We start from the raw sequence: 19,932 nt of genomic DNA, 5'->3' as shown, positions 1-19,932 counted from the left end.
AGGAGGGGGCAGAAAGAAGGAGGACACTGGATGTAAGGGTAGGGATGGAAAGAGGAAAGACACTGGAAGGATGGGGATAGAGATGACATGCTTAATGGAAAAGGGTCGAGAGAGAGAACTGTTTAGAAGGAAGGGGAGATAGAGGGAGACAATGGATGGAAGGAGAGGGAGACAATAGACAGAAGGATTGGGAGAGGGTAATAGGTAGAAGGATGGAGAGAGAAAGAAGGATGACACTGGATGGAAAGGTAGGAGAGAAAGAGGGAAGGAGCTGGACATGGATGGAGTGGAGGGCAGGGAAGAGAGGAGAAATGTTGGACAAGGATGGAGGGAAGGAAAGACAAAGGAAGGAGATGCACACGGATGGAGTGGAAGGGAGAGAGGAGAAATGCTGGACATGGATGGAGGGAAGGGAAGACAGAGGAAGTACATGCACATGGATGGAGGGAGGGGAAAATGCTGGATATGGATGGAGGGCAAATTGCTGAATTTAAGGGCTAGATCGGAACATTTTGAGGGCAGATGCTGAAACTGGAGAAAGGATAGGGACAGGGCTACAGATGGTAGGCAGGACGCATAAGGACACAGGAGGATGGTGGACACGTTGAGAGAAAAAATATCAAATGGAAAGAAGACACTGGGACCAAAGCGAATAGAAAAATTAAATGATCAGACAACAAAGGTAGAAAAAAGTATTTTATTCAGAATTTATTAACTGGAATATGTCAGATTTTGGAAATGTGGATCTCTGATATTTTGCATGTAAGTTTCAATTTTTCTAGTATTGCTGCATGCTGAGTCTGACTTCTTGAGGTAACTTTCCAGTTTTGCCTTCATATCTGTTGTGTCATGTGTTTTTCATGTGCAATCAAGGTGCAGTATTCAGCTAGCGTGTAGTATTTGCAGCCCTTTTTTTTGTTTCACTAGGTTGTGTACTGGTGTTTTAGAGCCCAGTGTAATTACAGTTCTGCCTTTCGACGCATAAGGTTGTAGCTCGTCCTGTCCTTGGAATTAGTGCTGTTATGGTTTGCTAAGGTTATGAGTGTGTTTTTGCACAAGTTTGTGTATAGTGTTTTGCAGTGGAGAGATTGTGTATTGGCATTACTGAGGTGGCACCAAAACATCGGAAAGGGTTTTAGAGCCTAAATCATGACACACTACCTCTTGAAGGATATGGTCGTTAATAAAAGGAGCTCATTGTGAACACTTTCCACCCTAAAAGGGTGTTTTGTGGCTCTACATGAGAATTGTGATATTATGATCCCTTGTTTCATATTGTTGACAGTCTGCATTTTCCATATGGGTGGTATATTGGTGTATTAGGGTCTGCCTAGAGTTATGGTACAGTAAGGTTCTGAGTGTGAATTTGCACAAATTTGTGCACAGTGTTTTACAGCTGAGCGATTGTGGTTAGTATATGCTTTGAGCAACCACTTTATTCTTTGACATATGATACATATCTAATATCTAAATTTAATAAAAGGTATTAATTGTGACTTTTATTTTTACTTATTTTTTTTTGTGTTAATTATGGCTATAAGCTCCGCCCCTGGCTCCACTCCTAACCCCACCCCCTTTAGCCTCCCCAAACAGTTGGGCCACCGACCGCCTATGGTGCTTTCACCTTCTCTCTAAACCAGTGTTGCCAGATGGAAAACATTTTCCATGCCCTAAACCAGCCCAAAAACCACACTGTGACATTAACCTCTCCTAGGAAAGACTACAGCTCCCAGAGTGCACTTTGACCCTCCCACACACTAATCCCAACTAGTAAACTCACCTTCAGACTCCCTTCAATCCACTTTAAATCCTTTTACATTTTTTTCCCATTTAGCACAATTACCAACCAGAATCACAGTCCCTCTCACTCTCACCAGTCACCCACAACCACCTCTTTGAGAATACATAAGCATGCATCTGCGTCAAAAGCAGGAAGCATCGGGGTTTCCTCAGTGGTGTACTGATGCTGAACAACAAAACAAGTGCATAGATGATTTCTATCAGAAAGAAAGTGTGCTTTTACGTGCTGATCAGATAACCGTGAACAAAACTGTTCTTAAACTCTTTGTGGGGGAAGTTTGGCCAAAGAAGACATCTACAGTGGGGGAAATAAGTATTTGATCCCTTGCTGATTTTGTAAGTTTGCCCACTGACAAAGACATGAGCAGCCCATAATTGAAGGGTAGGTTATTGGTAACAGTGAGAGATAGCACATCACAAATTAAATCCGGAAAATCACATTGTGGAAAGTATATGAATTTATTTGCATTCTGCAGAGGGAAATAAGTATTTGATCCCCCACCAACCAGTAAGAGATCTGGCCCCTACAGACCAGGTAGATGCTCCAAATCAACTCGTTACCTGCATGACAGACAGCTGTCGGCAATGGTCACCTGTATGAAAGACACCTGTCCACAGACTCAGTGAATCAGTCAGACTCTAACCTCTACAAAATGGCCAAGAGCAAGGAGCTGTCTAAGGATGTCAGGGACAAGATCATACACCTGCACAAGGCTGGAATGGGCTACAAAACCATCAGTAAGACCCTGGGCGAGAAGGAGACAACTGTTGGTGCCATAGTAAGAAAATGGAAGAAGTACAAAATGACTGTCAATCGACAAAGATCTGGGGCTCCACGCAAAATCTCACCTCGTGGGGTATCCTTGATCATGAGGAAGGTTAGAAATCAGCCTACAACTACAAGGGGGGAACTTGTCAATGATCTCAAGGCAGCTGGGACCACTGTCACCACGAAAACCATTGGTAACACATTACGACATAACGGATTGCAATCCTGCAGTGCCCGCAAGGTCCCCCTGCTCCGGAAGGCACATGTGACGGCCCGTCTGAAGTTTGCCAGTGAACACCTGGATGATGCCGAGAGTGATTGGGAGAAGGTACTGTGGTCAGATGAGACAAAAATTGAGCTCTTTGGCATGAACTCAACTCGCCGTGTTTGGAGGAAGAGAAATGCTGCCTATGACCCAAAGAACACCGTCCCCACTGTCAAGCATGGAGGTGGAAATGTTATGTTTTGGGGGTGTTTCTCTGCTAAGGGCACAGGACTACTTCACCGCATCAATGGGAGAATGGATGGGGCCATGTACCGTACAATTCTGAGTGACAACCTCCTTCCCTCCGCCAGGGCCTTAAAAATGGGTCGTGGCTGGGTCTTCCAGCACGACAATGACCCAAAACATACAGCCAAGGCAACAAAGGAGTGGCTCAGGAAGAAGCACATTAGGGTCATGGAGTGGCCTAGCCAGTCACCAGACCTTAATCCCATTGAAAACTTATGGAGGGAGCTGAAGCTGCGAGTTGCCAAGCGACAGCCCAGAACTCTTAATGATTTAGAGATGATCTGCAAAGAGTGGACCAAAATTCCTCCTGACATGTGTGCAAACCTCATCATCAACTACAGAAGACGTCTGACCGCTGTGCTTGCCAACAAGGGTTTTGCCACCAAGTATTAGGTCTTGTTTGCCAGAGGGATTAAATACTTATTTCCCTCTGCAGAATGCAAATAAATTCATATACTTTCCACAATGTGATTTTCCGGATTTAATTTGTGATGTGCTATCTCTCACTGTTACCAATAACCTACCCTTCAATTATGGGCTGCTCATGTCTTTGTCAGTGGGCAAACTTACAAAATCAGCAAGGGATCAAATACTTATTTCCCCCACTGTACCTGCCACAAGCATCACAAGAGACCCGGATGAGCTCTATATGCACCTGTTTCCCCATGAACAAACTGTGTCGTCTCGCGATCTTATAGTCGATGATGCGGCATGTGGAAGCGCACAAAGGAATTTTGTGCACCACCGGGTAATACTAACATCTTCATAGCCTCTTTTACAACTGCGCATGCAGGTTAGAACTGTACAGGGCTCTTCACGCTTTACAAGAGCCCTGTCGACACAGACTCTGATTTTTGTGAGCAAGGAGGGTAAGTGGAATCATCTTTTGAGTGACTATTTAAGTGAATTAAAGAGTGAGATCTCTAGGGGTGAGCATATCACAGAGTTTGTCTCAGCCGATCGTAAAACATACGGGAACAGTTTATCCAGAAGGGAGACCCACCTAAAGGTAAAAGGAATCACACTCAACAACGAAAACAGCGAGAAAATAGCTCCTTTGGACTACAAAAATGTAATTATGGATTTATTTATTGATGACATTTATATCCCACATTATCCCAAACAAGTTTGAGTTCGATGTGGCTTACAATAAACTGTATAAGATACATAACAAAGAATAATGCATAAGAAAGTAATTTGTTGTAAGAATTCAATTTTACAATACAATATCATAAACAAACAGGGATATCTATGGATGTTTAACATTTAGAAAATCTTTTATGAATAAGAAATTGTACATGAAGCAAAGAGAAAGTTAATGGTAAATAGAGTAATAACCACTTCAGGTAATAATTAATTGTTTGAGATCTGGTCGTTCTTTGTGAAGGTTTGTTTGAATAGGAATGATTTGAGGATTTTGCGGAATCTAGTATATTCCTGTATATTTCTTATTTTGGGTGCTAAGGAGTTCCACCATTTGGTTCCTAGGTAAGTGAAGTCTGCAGAGTGGACAGTTTTGTAGATCAAATATCAAATGTGATCACATATAAATCTGAGTATACTATGAGCGTACTGTCAACATCCTCATCTAGGGAAAACTTGTACAAAATAATGTGCTTTCAGTAGTTTTCTGGAAGCCAAATAAGATGATGTATTGCAAACTGAATCCGGTAGAGCATTCCATAGAGTTGGTCCAGCACTTCTAAAGAGAGACTCTCGATAGATGAGGGTACTTCCAGCAATCCTTTAGTAGCAGATTGTAATGGGATCAATGGGTTGTAATTTTGGATTATGATCCAAGGGTGCCAGTGGGTGAACAAACCAAAATATCCATCCAACAAAAAGGGATAGTCAGAAACAAGACCCGGTGGTTTGACCCAGGAGAATCCCCCACAGCGGCTGCTGAAGACGTCACATCTTTCTTTGGAGTCTTCACAGCCTCCTCTACAGTCTGCTGTTGTCGAAGTGGTGGAACAACCTGGTCTGAGGGAAACAAAGATGTCTCTCCCGAAAGCTGGGACTCTCCCTGCGTCCAGTACTGAGCTGGGATCTCACCCTCATTTCCTGCCCGCTGCGGGAGCACAAATGAATCCAACTTCAGTTGACCAAGAGGGATAGAGGTGGCTTCAGGGGAATAAAATCTCACCTTACCCTTATGCTTAGAAGGCACGATAGAGCAGATTCTCCTGTGTCCTCTCAGCCATATTGCTCTGCCCCCCCAGCCCCCATGTAATTTTTTGACCTTTGCAGCTGCTCCTTTTTTTTCACCCTTCTTCTCATTTTATCATAGTCTCTTTTTTGAAAGTTAAATGCTAACATATTGGATTTCCTGTGTGTACTTACCACAGAGCTTATATCAAATCTGATCATGTTATGATCACTGTTATCAAGCGTCCCTAGCACCATTACCTCCTGAACCAGATCATGCTCCACTAAGCACTAGGTCTAGAATTGTTCCCCCTCTTAGTGGTTCCTGAACCAGCTACTCCTTGACTTCATCAAAATAAAAATTGGAGCACGTCCATTTTGAGCCTGAGACCTTACCGCTACCCATTGACTTAGGGTCTCAAGCGTTAACCGGGTGGTAATGGTCTACGTGCGTAGAATGATGATTACCGTCTGGTTTCCACCCTGCACCTAAAATAGAAATAATTTTCTGGCATAGTAGACACACGTAAAAATCAAAATTACTGCCCAAGCCACGCAGTAGCCGGGTGATGACTCCAAATTGACGCACATTGGGTGCTCGTAGGCGTTTACGCAGCTTAGTAAAAAGGGCCCCCTAGTTTTTACAGGTGTTTAAGAGGCCAGTCTGAAATACCAAAACAATATGAGAGTGCAGGAAGTCTCCTATAATAGTCATTACTGATATTTTCTCTCGGCCATTTCAGCTTTTTAGACGTTTCTTCCTCCACTCCTAGCTATTTATATGAACCTTCCTGTGTGGATCATTCGGTGGTTTCTACTACTACTACTACTTATCATTTCTATAGGTTCTTGAGGTTTACCTTCTAACAGAAGCTTTTATTACACTCAGTGCATGTAAATGGCTTCACTCTCATGTGAACTCTGTAGTGGCCTTGGCGAGATGTCCCTTCTCAGTGAAGGTTTTACCACACTCAGAACATCTAAATGGCTTCACTCCTGCATGGATTCTCTGGTGTATTATCATGTATTTCTTCAACCTGAACCATTTGCCACACTCAGTACATGGAAATGGTTTTACTCGTCAATGGCTATTCTGGTGCATGGTGAGTGTTTCATTGTTAATAAAGCTCATACCACACTCAGAACATTTAAATGGCTTCACTCCTGCATGGATTCTCTGGTGTATTATCATGTATTTCTTCAACCTGAACCATTTGCCACACTCAGTACATGGAAATGGTTTTACTCGTCAATGGCTATTCTGGTGCATGGTGAGTGTTTCATTGTTAATAAAGCTCTTACCACACTCAGAACATCTAAATGGCTTCATTCCTGTGTGGATTCTCTGGTGTTTTGTGAGGTGTCTCTTTTGAATGAAGCTTTTATTACACTCAGTGCAGATGAATGGTTTCATTCCTGTGTGGATTCTCTGGTGTATTGTGAGGTATTGCTTCTGACTGAAGCTTTTATTACACTCACTGCAGATGAATGGTTTAATTCCTGTGTGGATTCTCTGGTGTATTGTGAGGCTTGTTTTCTGACTGAACCTTTTATTACACTCACTGCAGATGAATGGTTTCATTCCTGTGTGGATTCTCTGGTGTTTTGTGAGGTTTCCCTTTTGACTGAAGCTTTTATTACACTCAGTGCAGATGAATGGTTTCATTCCTATGTGGATTCTCTGGTGTATTGTGAGGTGTCCTTTATGCCTGAAGCTTTTATTACACTCACTGCAGATAGTGAATGATACATACCTGTAGCAGGTGTTCTCCGAGGACAGCAGGCTGATTGTTCTCACGACTGGGGTGACGTCCGCGGCAGCCCCCACCAACCGGAAAAAGCTTCGCGGGACAGTCAGCACGCAGGGCACGCCCACCGCGCATGCGCGGCCGTCTTCCCGCCCGTGCGCGACCGCTCCCGCCAGTTGAATGACAAGCAAAGATGAAAACGCAACTCCAAAGGGGAGGAAGGAGGGTAGGTGAGAACAATCAGCCTGCTGTCCTCGGAGAACACCTGCTACAGGTATGTATCATTCACTTTCTCCGAGGACAAGCAGGCTGCTTGTTCTCACGACTGGGGTATCCCTAGCTCTCAGGCTCACTCAAAACAAGAACCCAGGTCAATTGAACCTCGCAACGGCGAGGGTATAACAGAAATTGACCTACGAAGAACAACTAACTGAGAGTGCAGCCTGACCAGAATAAATTCGGGTCCTGGAGGGTGGAGTTGGATTTACACCCCAAACAGATTCTGCAGCACCGACTGCCCGAACCGACTGTCGCGTCGGGTATCCTGCTGGAGGCAGTAATGTGATGTGAATGTGTGGACAGATGACCACGTCGCAGCCTTGCAAATCTCTTCAATAGTGGCTGACTTCAAGTGGGCGACCGACGCTGCCATGGCTCTAACACTATGAGCCGTGACATGACCCTCAAGAGCCAGCCCAGCCTGGGCGTAAGTGAAGGAAATGCAATCTGCTAGCCAATTGGAGATGGTGCGTTTCCCGACAGTGACCCCTAGCCTGTTAGGGTCGAAAGAAACAAACAATTGGGCGGACTGTCTGTGGGGCTGCGTCCGCTCCAAGTAGAAGGCCAATGCTCTCTTGCAGTCCAATGTGTGCAACTGACGTTCAGCAGGGCGGGTATGCGGCCTGGGGAAGAATGTTGGCAAGACAATTGACTGGTTAAGATGGAACTCCGACACCACCTTCGGCAGGAACTTTGGGTGGGTGCGGAGCACTACTCTGTTGTGATGAAATTTGGTATATGGAGCATGAGCTACCAGGGCTTGAAGCTCACTGACCCTATGAGCTGAAGTAACTGCCACCAAGAAAATGACCTTCCAGGTCAAGTACTTCAGATGGCAGGTATTCAGTGGCTCAAAAGGAGGTTTCATCAGCTGGGTGAGGACGACGTTGAGATCCCATGACACTGTAGGAGGCTTGATAGGGGGCTTTGACAAAAGCAAGCCTCTCATGAATCGAACGACTAAAGGCTCTCCAGAGATGGCTTTACCTTCCACACGATAATGGTAAGCACTAATCGCACTAAGGTGATTCCTTACTGAGTTGGTCTTGAGGCCAGACTTTGATAAGTGCAGAAGGTATTCAAGCAGGTTCTGTGCAGGGCAAGAACGAGGTTCTAGGGCCTTGCTCTCACACCAAACGACGAACCTCCTCCACTTGAAAAAGTAACTCTTTTTAGTGGAATCCTTCCTAGAGGCAAGCAAGACACGGGAGACACCCTCCGACAGACCCAACGCAGTGAAGTCTACGCCCTCAACATCCAGGCCGTGAGAGCCAGGGACTGAAGGTTGGGGTGCAGCAACGCTCCGTCGTTCTGCGAGATGAGAGTCGGAAAACACTCCAATCTCCACGGTTCTTCGGAGGACAACTCCAGAAGAAGAGGGAACCAGATCTGACGGGGCCAGAAGGGCGCTATCAGAATCATGGTGCCGTGGTCTTGCTTGAGCTTCAGTAAGGTCTTCCCCACCAAAGGTATGGGAGGATAAGCATACAGGAGGCCGGTCCCCCAATGGAGGAGAAAGGCATCCGACGCTAGCCTGCCGTGGGCCTGAAGTCTGGAACAGAACAGAGGCAGCTTGTGGTTGGTCAGAGAGGCGAAAAGGTCCACCGAGGGGGTGCCCCACTCTCGGAAGATCTTGCGTACCACTCTGGAATGAAGCGACCACTCGTGCGGTTGCATGACTCTGCTCAGTCTGTCGGCCAGACTGTTGTTTACACCTGCCAGGTATGTGGCTTGGAGAAGCATGCCGAACCGGCGGGCCCAAGTCCACATCCCGACGGCTTCCTGACACAGGGGGCGAGATCCGGTGCCCCCCTGCTTGTTGGTGTAATACATTGCAACCTGATTGTCTGTCCGAATTTGGATAATTTGGCAGGACAGCCGATCTCTGAAAGCCTTCAGTGCGTTCCAGATCGCTCGGAGCTCCAGGAGGTTGATCTGCAGATCCTTTTCCTGGAGGGACCACAGACCCTGGGTGTGGAGCCCATCGACATGAGCTCCCCACCCCAGGCGAGATGCATCCGTCGTCAGCACTTTCGTGGGCTGCGGAATTTGGAATGGACGTCCCAGGGTCAAATTGGTCCGAATGGTCCACCAGAGCAGAGAAGTGCGGCAACTGGTGGAGAGGCGGATGACATCTTCTAGATTCCCGGTGGCTTGGAACCACTGGGAAGCTAGGGTCCATTGAGCAGATCTCATGTGAAGACGAGCCATGGGAGTCACATGAACTGTGGAGGCCATATGACCCAGAAGTCTCAACATCTGCCGAGCTGTGACCTGCTGAGACGCTCTGGTCCGCGAAGCCAGGGACAGGAGGTTGTTGGCCCTCGCTTCGGGAAGGAAGGCCTGAGCCGTCTGGGTATTCAGCAGCGCTCCTATGAATTCCAGAGACTGTGTTGGCTGGAGATGGGACTTTGGGTAATTTATCACAAACCCCAGCAGCTCCAGAAGTTGAATAGTGCACTGCATGGACCGGAGGGCTCCTGCCTCCGAGGTGCTCTTGACCAGCCAATCGTCGAGATATGGGAACACGTGCACTCCCAGCTTGCGTAGATACGCCGCCACCACCACGAGGCACTTGGTAAACACTCGTGGGGCAGAGGCGAGCCCAAAGGGCAGCACACAATACTGAAAGTGCCGTGCGCCCAGGCGGAATCTGAGATACTGTCTGTGAGCTGGCAGTATCGGGATGTGAGTGTATGCGTCCTTTAAATCCAGGGAACATAGCCAATCGTTTTTCTGAATCATTGGCAGAAGGGTGCCCAAGGAAAGCATCCTGAACTTTTCTTTGACCAGGAATTTGTTCAGGCCTCTCAGGTCTAGGATGGGACACATCCCCCCTGTTTTCTTTTCCACAAGGAAGTACCTGGAATAGAATCCCTGCCCTTCCTGCCCGGGTGGTACGGGCTCGACCGCATTGGCGCTGAGAAGGGCGGAGAGTTCCTCTGCAAGTACCTGCTTGTGATGGGAGCTGAAGGATTGAGCTCCCGGAGGACAATTTGGTGGCAGGGAGGCCAAATTCAGGGCGTATCCGCACCGCACTATTTGGAGAACCCACTGGTCGGAGATTATGAGAGGCCACCTTTGGTGAAAAATTTTTAACCTCCCCCCGACCGGCAGATCGTCCGGTACGGACACTTTGAGGGCGGCTATGTTCCCGTGGATCCAGTCAAAAGCCCGTCCCCGGCTTTTGCTGTGGAGGCGCAGGGGGCTGCTTAGGCGCACGCTGTTGAAGAGAACGAGCGCGCTGGGGCTGTCCCTGTGCCTGACGAGGCCTTCGGGCCGGCTGGTTGTACCTACACTTTGCAAAAGAATAGGGTGCAGCCTGCCGGGCCCGGGAAAAACGTCCACCAGCTGAGGTGGATGCTGAAGGCGCCCGGTGGGAGAGCTTGTCGAGGGCGGTTTCCCGCTGATGCAGTTGGTCCACCAGCTGCTCGACCTTCTCACCAAAAATGTTATCCCCCCGGCAAGGGACGTCAGCCAGTCTCTGCTGGGTGCGGTTGTCCAGGTCAGAGGCACGCAGCCATGAGAGCCTGCGCATCACTATACCTTGGGCCGCAGCACGAGATGCCACGTCACAGGTGTCATAGATACCCCTGGACAGGAACTTTCTGCACGCCTTCAGCTGCCTGACCACCTCCTGATAAGGCCTGGACTGCTCCGGCGGGAGCTTATCGACCAGGTCCGCCAGTTGCTTCACATTATTCCGCATGTGGATGCTCGTATAGAGCTGGTATGACTGGATGCGGGTCACGAACCAAACAAAAAAACAGCACCACGGGCCTTTAAAATGGAACAAAGTTCTTTAATGAATGAGCCTTGACCCGACACGGGCCGTGTTTCGGTGACTAGCACCTGCGTCAGGGGTCACAGTGATGACGTGGAAAACTTGGGGAATAACTCGAATATTTTCATCTACAATATTCCTTACCCCACGTCTCACGTAGCAAAAGTTATAAAGCACCAAGGCACCTTCACTTTCTGTATCCAAATGGATGCGGGTCACGAGCATGGAGGATTGGTAGGCCTTCCTCCCAAACGAGTCCAGAGTGCGAGACTCCCGCCCCGGGGGCGCCGAGGCGGTATCCCTCGAACTCCCTGCCCGCTTGAGAGCAGAATCCACGTCATGGGGCAATTGTGGCCGCATTAACTCTGGGTCAGAGTGGATCCTGTACTGGGACTCTGCTTTCTTGGGAATGGTGGGATTAGTTAATGGTCGCATCCAGTTCCGAAGCAGTGTCTCCTTGAGGACATTGTGCAACGGCACCGTGGAGGACTCTCTAGGTGGTGATGGATAGTCGAGGACCTCGAGCATCTCAGCCCTCGGCTCATCCACAGAGACCACGGGAAAGGGAATGCAAATAGACATATCCCGCACAAAGGAGGCAAAGGAGAGACTCTCAGGAGGCGAGAGCTTCCTCTCCGGTGAAGGCGTGGGATCCGAGGGAAGGCCCGTAGACTCCTCTGAGGAGAAATATCTAGGGTCCTCCTCTTCCCCCCACGAGGCCTCATCCTCGGTATCGGACATAAGCTCACGTAGCTGTGTCCTGAACCGGGCCCGGCTCGACGTCGAGGCACCGAGGCCTCGGTGTCGTCGAGTGGTGGACTCCCGCGCCGGCGGGGACGAAGCTCCCTCCATCGACGTCGACGGGGACTCCACCTGCGTGGCTGTCGAGACCGGCGCCGCACAGCCTGCCGCATCAGCCCTTCCAGGATCCCTGGAAGGATGGCTCTGAGGCACTCGTCCAGGCCCGCTGCCGGGAAAGGCGGTGGGGCCGGTAGAGGCGTCGGTGCCGGGATCTGATGGGGGCCAGGAGACGGCACCGAAGTGCCGGAACCCTGACGCGTCGGTACCTCCACAACCGACGGGGACCTCTCCTCCCGACGCGGACGCTTCGGCGTCGACTCCTCTCCGATGTCCGGATGCATCGAGGGCGACCGGTGACGGTGCTTCTTAGTCTTCTTGCGATGCCCGTCACCGGTGCCGGGTGGTATGGAGGAGGAGGAGGACGATCCCCCTCGGTCTCGAGGAACCGGGTCAGACAGGGTTCGGTCCCGTGGGCCACGGGCTGAGGGAGTGACCGGGGCCGACTGCCCACGCGGCCTCTCACCTCTACCCTCACCGGAGGACCGGCGGGCCGACGGGACCTGTTCTCCTGGGGTCGATGCCATCGGTGCCGATTTCTCGGGCATCGATACCGGTACCGAAGGACCGGGCGTCGATACCAATGCCGTCAAGGTCGACGTCGAGGGGCCGGCGCAAGTTCTAAAAAGACGGTCCCGTAGAACTTGCCTCACAACCTGAGTCCGTTTCCGGAGACCGAGACACAGAGAACACGACTTGATATTGTGCTCCGGCCCGAGGCACTGGAGGCACCAAGCGTGGGTGTCGGTCTGCGAGATCGGCCGGCCGCACCGACCACACTTTTTAAATCCACTCGGGACCTTCGAGGACATCGACGGAAAAATCGCGTCGGCGAAGTTAAAGTCGTCGATGGTGGCGGAAATCACACCTCGAAAAAGAAAATCGACCGCGCGGCCACTAGGCCGCAACGCGGCGCCCCCGCTAGAAACTAGGGAAAAAGGAGCGCGTGCTCTTTTTTTTTTTTTTTTTTGAAAAAGAAAACCCGGAGCGCGCGGTGTACTAAATACACTAAATAAACTAGAAAATTACGAATCGCGGTAAACGCGAACGGCTTTCCGGCGGCTGAAAACAGAGAGAGCGGCGAAGGCACGACTCTCTCCAGGCGCGTAAAAAAAAGGAACTGGCGGGAGCGGTCGCGCACGGGCGGGAAGACGGCCGCGCATGCGCGGTGGGCGTGCCCTGCGTGCTGACCGTCCCGCGAAGCTTTTTCCGGTTGGTGGGGGCTGCCGCGGACGTCACCCCAGTCGTGAGAACAAGCAGCCTGCTTGTCCTCGGAGAAGAATGGTTTCATTCCTGTGTGGATTCTCTGGTGTTTTGTGAGGTCTGTTTTATGAGTGAAGCTTTTATTACACTCAGTGCAAATGAATGGTTTCATTCCTGTGTGGATTCTCTGGTGTTGTGTGAGGCTTATTTTATGACTGAAGCTTTTATTACACTCAGTGCAGATGAATGGTTTCATTCCTGTGTGGATTCTCTGGTGTTGTGTGAGGTGTCCCTTCCTACTGAAGCTTTTATTACACTCAGTGCAGATGAATGGTTTCACTCCTGTGTGGATTCTCTGGTGTTCTGTGAGGCTTGTTTTCTGACTGAAGCTTTTATTACACTCAGTGCAGATAAACAGTTTTACTCCTGTGTGGATTCTCTGGTGTTTTGTGAGGCTTGTTTTCTGACTGAAGCTTTTATTACACTCAGTGCAGATGAACAGTTTCACTCCTGTGTGGATTGTCTGGTGTTTTGTGAGGTTTTGCTTCAGACTGAAGCTAGTATTACACTCAGTGCAGATGAATGGTTTCATTCCTGTGTGGATTCTCTGGTGTATTGTGAGGCTTATTTTGTGAGTGAAGCTTTTATTACACTCAGTGCAGATGAATGGTTTCACTCCTGTGTGGATTCTCTGGTGTTGTGTGAGGTTTCTCTTCCGACTGAAGCTTTTATTACACTCAGTACAGTTAAGTGGTTTCATTCCTGTGTGGATTCTCTGGTATATTGTGAGGCTTATTTTGTGAGTAAAGGTTTTATTACACTCACTGCAGATGAATGGTTTCATTCCTGTGTGAATTATCTGGTGTACTGTGAGGCTTGTTTTCTGACTGAAGCTTTTATTACACTCAGTACAGATGAATGGTTTCACTCCTGTGTGGATTCTCTGGTGTATTGTGAGGCTTGTTTTCCGACTGAAGCTTTTATTACACTCAGTACAGATGAATGGTTTCATTCCTGTGTGGATTCTCTGGTGTACTGTGAGGCTTGATTTCTGACTGAAGCTTTTATTACACTCAGTGCAGATGAATGGTTTCTTTCCTGTATGGATTCTCTGGTGTTCTCTGAGGCTTGTTTTATGACTGAAGCTTTTCTTACACTCAGTGCAGATGAACAGTTTCACTTCTGTGTGGATTCTCTGGTGTACTGTGAGGCTTGATTTCTGACTGAAGCTTTTACTACACTCAGTGCAGATGAATGGTTTGATTCCTGTGTGGATTCTCTCGTGTTCTCTGAGGCTTGTTTTCCGGCTGAAGCTTTTATTACACTCACTGCAGATGAACGGTTTCACTCCTGTGTGAATTCTCTGGTGTATTGTGAGGTGTCCCTTCCTACTGAAGCTTTTATTACACTCAGTGCAGATGAATGGTTTCACTCCTGTGTGGATTCTCTGGTGTTCTGTGAGGCTTGTTTTCTGACTGAAGCTTTTATTACACTAACTGCAGATGAATGGTTTCACTCCTGTGTGGATTCTCTGGTGTATAGTGAGGCTTATTTTATGAGTGAAGCTTTTATCACACTCAGTGCAGATGAATGGTTTCATTCCTGTGTGGATTCTCTGGTGTACTGTGAGGTTTTTTTTATGAGTGAAGCTTTTATTACACTCAGTGCAGATGAATGGTTTCACTCCTGTGTGGATTCTCTGGTGTTCTGTGAGGCTTGTTTTATGAGTGAAGTCTTTATTACACTCAGTGCAGATGAATGGTTTCATTCCTGTGTGGATTCTCTTGTGTATTGTGAGGCTTATTTTATAAGTGAAGCTTTTATTACACTCAGTGCAGATGAATGGTTTCACTCCTGTGTGGATTCTCTGGTGTTCTGTGAGGCTTCTTTTCCAACTGAAGCTTTTATTACACTCAGTGCAGATAAACGGTTTCACTCCTGTGTGGATTCTCTGGTGTTTTGTGAGGCTTGGTTTATGAGTGAAGCTTTTATTACACTCAGTGCAGATGAATGGTTTCACTCCTGTGTGGATTCCCTGGTGTTCTGTGAGGCTTCTTTTCCAACTGAAGCTTTTATTACACTCAGTGCAGATAAACGGTTTCACTCCTGTGTGGATTCTCTGGTGTATTGTGAGGCTTGTTTTCCGACTGAAGCTTTTATTACACTCAGTACAGATGAATGGTTTCATTCCTGTGTGGATTCTCTGGTGTACTGTGAGGCTTGATTTCTGACTGAAGCTTTTATTACACTCAGTGCAGATGAATGGTTTCTTTCCTGTATGGATTCTCTGGTGTTCTCTGAGGCTTGTTTTATGACTGAAGCTTTTCTTACACTCGGTGCAGATGAACAGTTTCACTTCTGTGTGGATTCTCTGGTGTACTGTGAGGCTTGATTTCTGACTGAAGCTTTTACTACACTCAGTGCAGATGAATGGTTTGATTCCTGTGTGGATTCTCTCGTGTTCTCTGAGGCTTGTTTTCTGGCTGAAGCTTTTATTACACTCACTGCAGATGAACGGTTTCACTCCTGTGTGAATTCTCTGGTGTATTGTGAGGTGTACCTTCCTACTGAAGCTTTTATTACACTCAGTGCAGATGAATGGTTTTACTCCTGTGTGGATTCTCTGGTGTTCTGTGAGGCTTGTTTTCTGACTGAAGCTTTTATTACACTAACTGCAGATGAATGGTTTCACTCCTGTGTGGATTCTCTGGTGTATAGTGAGGCTTATTTTATGATTGAAGCTTTTATCACACTCAGTGCAGATGAATGGTTTCATTCCTGTGTGGATTCTCTGGTGTACTGTGAGGTTTTTTTTATGAGTGAAGCTTTTATTACACTCAGTGCAGATGAATGGTTTCACTCCTGTGTGGATTCTCTGGTGTTCTGTGAGGCTTGTTTTATGAGTGAAGTTTTTATTACACTCAGTGCAGATGAATGGTTTCATTCCTGTGTGGATTCTCTTGTGTATTGTGAGGCTTATTTTATAAGTGAAGCTTTTATTACACTCAGTGCAGATGAATGGTTTCACTCCTGTGTGGATTCTCTGGTGTTCTGTGAGGCTTCTTTTCCAACTGAAGCTTTTATTACACTCAGTGCAGATAAACGGTTTCACTCCTGTGTGGATTCTCTGGTGTTTTGTGAGGCTTGGTTTATGAGTGAAGCTTTTATTACACTCAGTGCAGATGAATGGTTTCACTCCTGTGTGGATTCCCTGGTGTTCTGTGAGGCTTCTTTTCCAACTGAAGCTTTTATTACACTCAGTGCAGATAAACGGTTTCACTCCTGTGTGGATTCTCTGGTGTTCTGTGAGGCTTGTTTTCTGACTGAAGCTTTTATTACACTCACTGCAGATGAATGGTTTCACTCCTGTGTGGATTCTCTGGTGTATTGTGAGGCTTATTTTATAAGTGAAGCTTTTATTACACTCAGTGCAGATGAATAGTTTCACTCCTGTGTGGATTCTCTGGTGTTCTGTGAGGCTTGGTTTATGAGTGAAGCTTTTATTACACTCACTGCAGATGAATGGTTTCATTCCTGTGTGGATTCTCTGGTGTACTGTGAGGTTTCTTTTATGAGTGAAGCTTTTATTACACTCACTGCAGATGAACGGTTTCACTCCTGTGTGGATTCTCTGGTGTCCTGTGAGGTTTGTTTTATAAGTGAAGCTTTTATTACACTCAGTGCAGATGAACGGTTTCACTCCTGTGTGGATTCTCTGGTGTTCTGTGAGGCTTGTTTTCTGACTGAAGCTTTTATTACACTCACTGCAGATAAACGGTTTCACTCCTGTGTGGATTCTCTGGTGTATTGTGAGGCTTATTTTATAAGTGAAGCTTTTATTACACTCAGTGCAGATGAATGGTTTCACTCCTGTGTGGATTCTCTGGTGGTCTGTGAGGTTTGTTTTCTGACTGAAGCTTTTATTACACTCACTGCAGATGAATGGTTTCATTCCTGTGTGGATTCTCTGGTGTTTTGTGAGGTTTCTTTTAAGAGTGAAGCTTTTATTACACTCAGTGCAGATGAATGGTTTCACTCCTGTGTGGATTCTCTGGTGTTCTGTGAGGTTTGTTTTCTGACTGAAGCTTTTATTACACTCACTGCAGATGAATGGTTTCATTTCTGTGTGGATTCTCTGGTGTTTTGTGAGGTTTCTTTTATGAGTGAAGCTTTTATTACACTCAGTGCAGATGAATGGTTTCACTCCTGTGTGGATTCTCTGGTGTTCTGTGAGGTTTGTTTTATGACTGAAACGTCTATTACACTCACTGCAGATGAATGGTTTCATTCCTGTGTGGATTCTCTGGTGTTCTTTGAGGTTTGTTTTCCGACTGAAGCTTTTATTACACTCACTGCAGATGAATGGTTTCATTCCTGTGTGGATTCTCTGGTGTTCTGTGAGGTTTGTTTTCTGACTGAAGCTTTTATTACACTCAGTGCAGATGAATGGTTTCATTCCTGTGTGGATTCTCTGGTGTTTTGTGAGGTTTCTTTTAAGAGTGAAGCTTTTATTACACTCAGTGCAGATGAATGGTTTCACTCCTGTGTGGATTCTCTGGTGTTCTGTGAGGTTTGTTTTCTGACTGAAGCTTTTATTACACTCACTGCAGATGAATGGTTTCATTTCTGTGTGGATTCTCTGGTGTTTTGTGAGGTTTCTTTTATGAGTGAAGCTTTTATTACACTCAGTGCAGATGAATGGTTTCACTCCTGTGTGGATTCTCTGGTGTTCTGTGAGGTTTGTTTTCTGACTGAAGCTTTTATTACACTCACTGCAGATGAATGGTTTCATTTCTGTGTGGATTCTCTGGTGTTTTGTGAGGTTTCTTTTATGAGTGAAGCTTTTATTACACTCAGTGCAGATGAATGGTTTCACTCCTGTGTGGATTCTCTGGTGTTCTGTGAGGTTTGTTTTATGACTGAAACGTCTATTACACTCACTGCAGATGAATGGTTTCATTCCTGTGTGGATTCTCTGGTGTTCTTTGAGGTTTGTTTTCCGACTGAAGCTTTTATTACACTCACTGCAGATGAATGGTTTCATTCCTGTGTGGATTCTCTCGTGTTCTGTGAGGCTTATTTTCTGACTGAAGCTTTTATTACACTCAGTGCAGATGAACGGCTCCACTCCTGTGTGGATTCTCTGGTGATTTGTGAGATTTCCCTTCTGACTGAAGCTTTTATTACACTCAGTACAGTTAAGTTGTTTCATTCCTTTGTGGTTTCTCTTCTGCATAGGGAGGTTTCTTTTCCAGCAACCACTTGTACCACTGTCAGCAGAAGTACACAAGCTTTCATTTTTCTGAATTTTCTGGTAGTTTGAGAGGTCTGTCTTTCTGCAAAAGACTTTTTCAGGTTTAGTCATTGATTCTTCACCAGGTTGAGGTGTTTTATGATCTGTTAATTCTTCTCTATGGCTGAATTTTTTCTTACATTCAGCACTTGAAACTAGTATCTCTTCTGGCTGGAATTTTGCATTTCTTATGACATTTTCTTCCTGACTGAAGCTTTTGTCACGACTAGAACATGCAGATAATCCCTCATCAGTGTCATTTTTCTGGTATTTTGTAACGCTTCCTTTATTGATAAAGGTTTTCTCATCTACTGTCGTTGTACACACTCTAGTTTCTTTATTATTGTTCTCATGTTTCTCTTTCTTCCTACTGAAATCTTTCCCACACTCAGAACCTATACAGTGGGTCTCTCTTATGCATGTTTTCTGCTGTTGCTGTAGTTCTCTCTTTTGACTGAAGGTTTTCCCACAGTCCGTACCTGTATATGGTCTGTCTTCAGTATCGGATCTCTGATGTGATTTCAGAGTTAAATGATCATTAAGGAATATCTCACATCCATCACACAAACATTTCTGAACTCTCATCTGGTTTGTCTGGTCTTCCACTGTTTGTGTGATATTACTGGTACAATGTTCACACGGAGCTGAGCTTCCTGTTGAAGGTTTTTGTTTATTTTGATTTTTTCCCTTTTCTCCCCAGTCAGAACAGGACGAAGTCTCTTCTTTCTCTCTTTCTGAGAACATCTTTTCCTCTTCAGGCTTCTCACTGAGCTTCCATTTATGTGTCTCTGCATTACTGTTCTTAGGGTCATCTTCTTCTAAATAAATTTAAAAACACAGCATTGTATAGTACTGTAGGAGAACAGCAGTTTAACGAGTTCAATAAAAAATCTGTATCTTTAAATTGTAAAATTTTCCACCCCCTCCCTGTTGGGAATACATTTCCAAGCTAATCACTACCAGGGATGAATACAGAATATATGATTATATTCAAGTTGATATTTCAAAGCACCTTTTGGTCTTTGTACAATGATATTAAGCAGGCCATCTGCAAGTATCTCACCCCTCCCCTACCTTCCTCTAGGAGACTTTTAACTAATTTCCATATGACAGGGGGCGGAGTACCTGGCAGAGGAGAGAGAGAGACAAGAATCCTGTAGTCAGGACAGGATGGGAGAATTGCAGGGGGAGGTCGGGTGGGCAGGGAGTAAAGATTGCTTTTATTGAGGATGTACCTTTTAAGGAAATGCAATATATATATGTTTATGTGCCTTTTGTAAGAAACAAATGACATCCTGTATGATGATCCTGCCTCGCCTCACCCCCCCCCCCCCCATGCACATACGCCAAGCCCCCTCCCTGCCCATCTTCAAATCTCTGCTTAAAGCCCACCTCTTCAATGTCGCCTTCGGCACCTAACCTCTACACCTCTACCCAGGAAATCTAGACTGCCCAACTTGACATTTCGTTCTTTAGATTGTAAGCTCATCTGAGCAGGGACCGTCCTTCTTCGTTATTATGTACAGCGCTGCGTAACAC

General features: G+C 46.6%; 1 protein-coding gene and 1 pseudogene across 1 annotated transcript; both read right to left on the bottom strand.

Annotated features, from left to right (window-relative positions):
• Nucleotides 1-4,869: 4,869 nt before the first annotated feature.
• On the bottom strand, nt 4,870-15,228 carry LOC115460337 (annotated as a pseudogene).
• Nucleotides 15,229-16,419: 1,191 nt separating this feature from the next.
• Nucleotides 16,420-18,465, bottom strand: LOC115460331 (zinc finger protein 883-like; the record flags this gene model as incomplete). Its single annotated transcript, XM_030190115.1, has 1 exon — nt 16,420-18,465. A coding segment is annotated over exon 1 (2,046 nt), but the record flags the coding sequence as incomplete, so codon positions are not given.
• Between the last annotated feature and the right edge of the window lie 1,467 nt (nt 18,466-19,932).

This window comes from Microcaecilia unicolor, chromosome 1 (assembly GCF_901765095.1).
Source record: "Microcaecilia unicolor chromosome 1, aMicUni1.1, whole genome shotgun sequence".
NCBI classification, from domain to species: Eukaryota; Metazoa; Chordata; class Amphibia; order Gymnophiona; family Siphonopidae; genus Microcaecilia; species Microcaecilia unicolor.
This window is presented reverse-complemented; position numbering and strand designations above follow the sequence as displayed.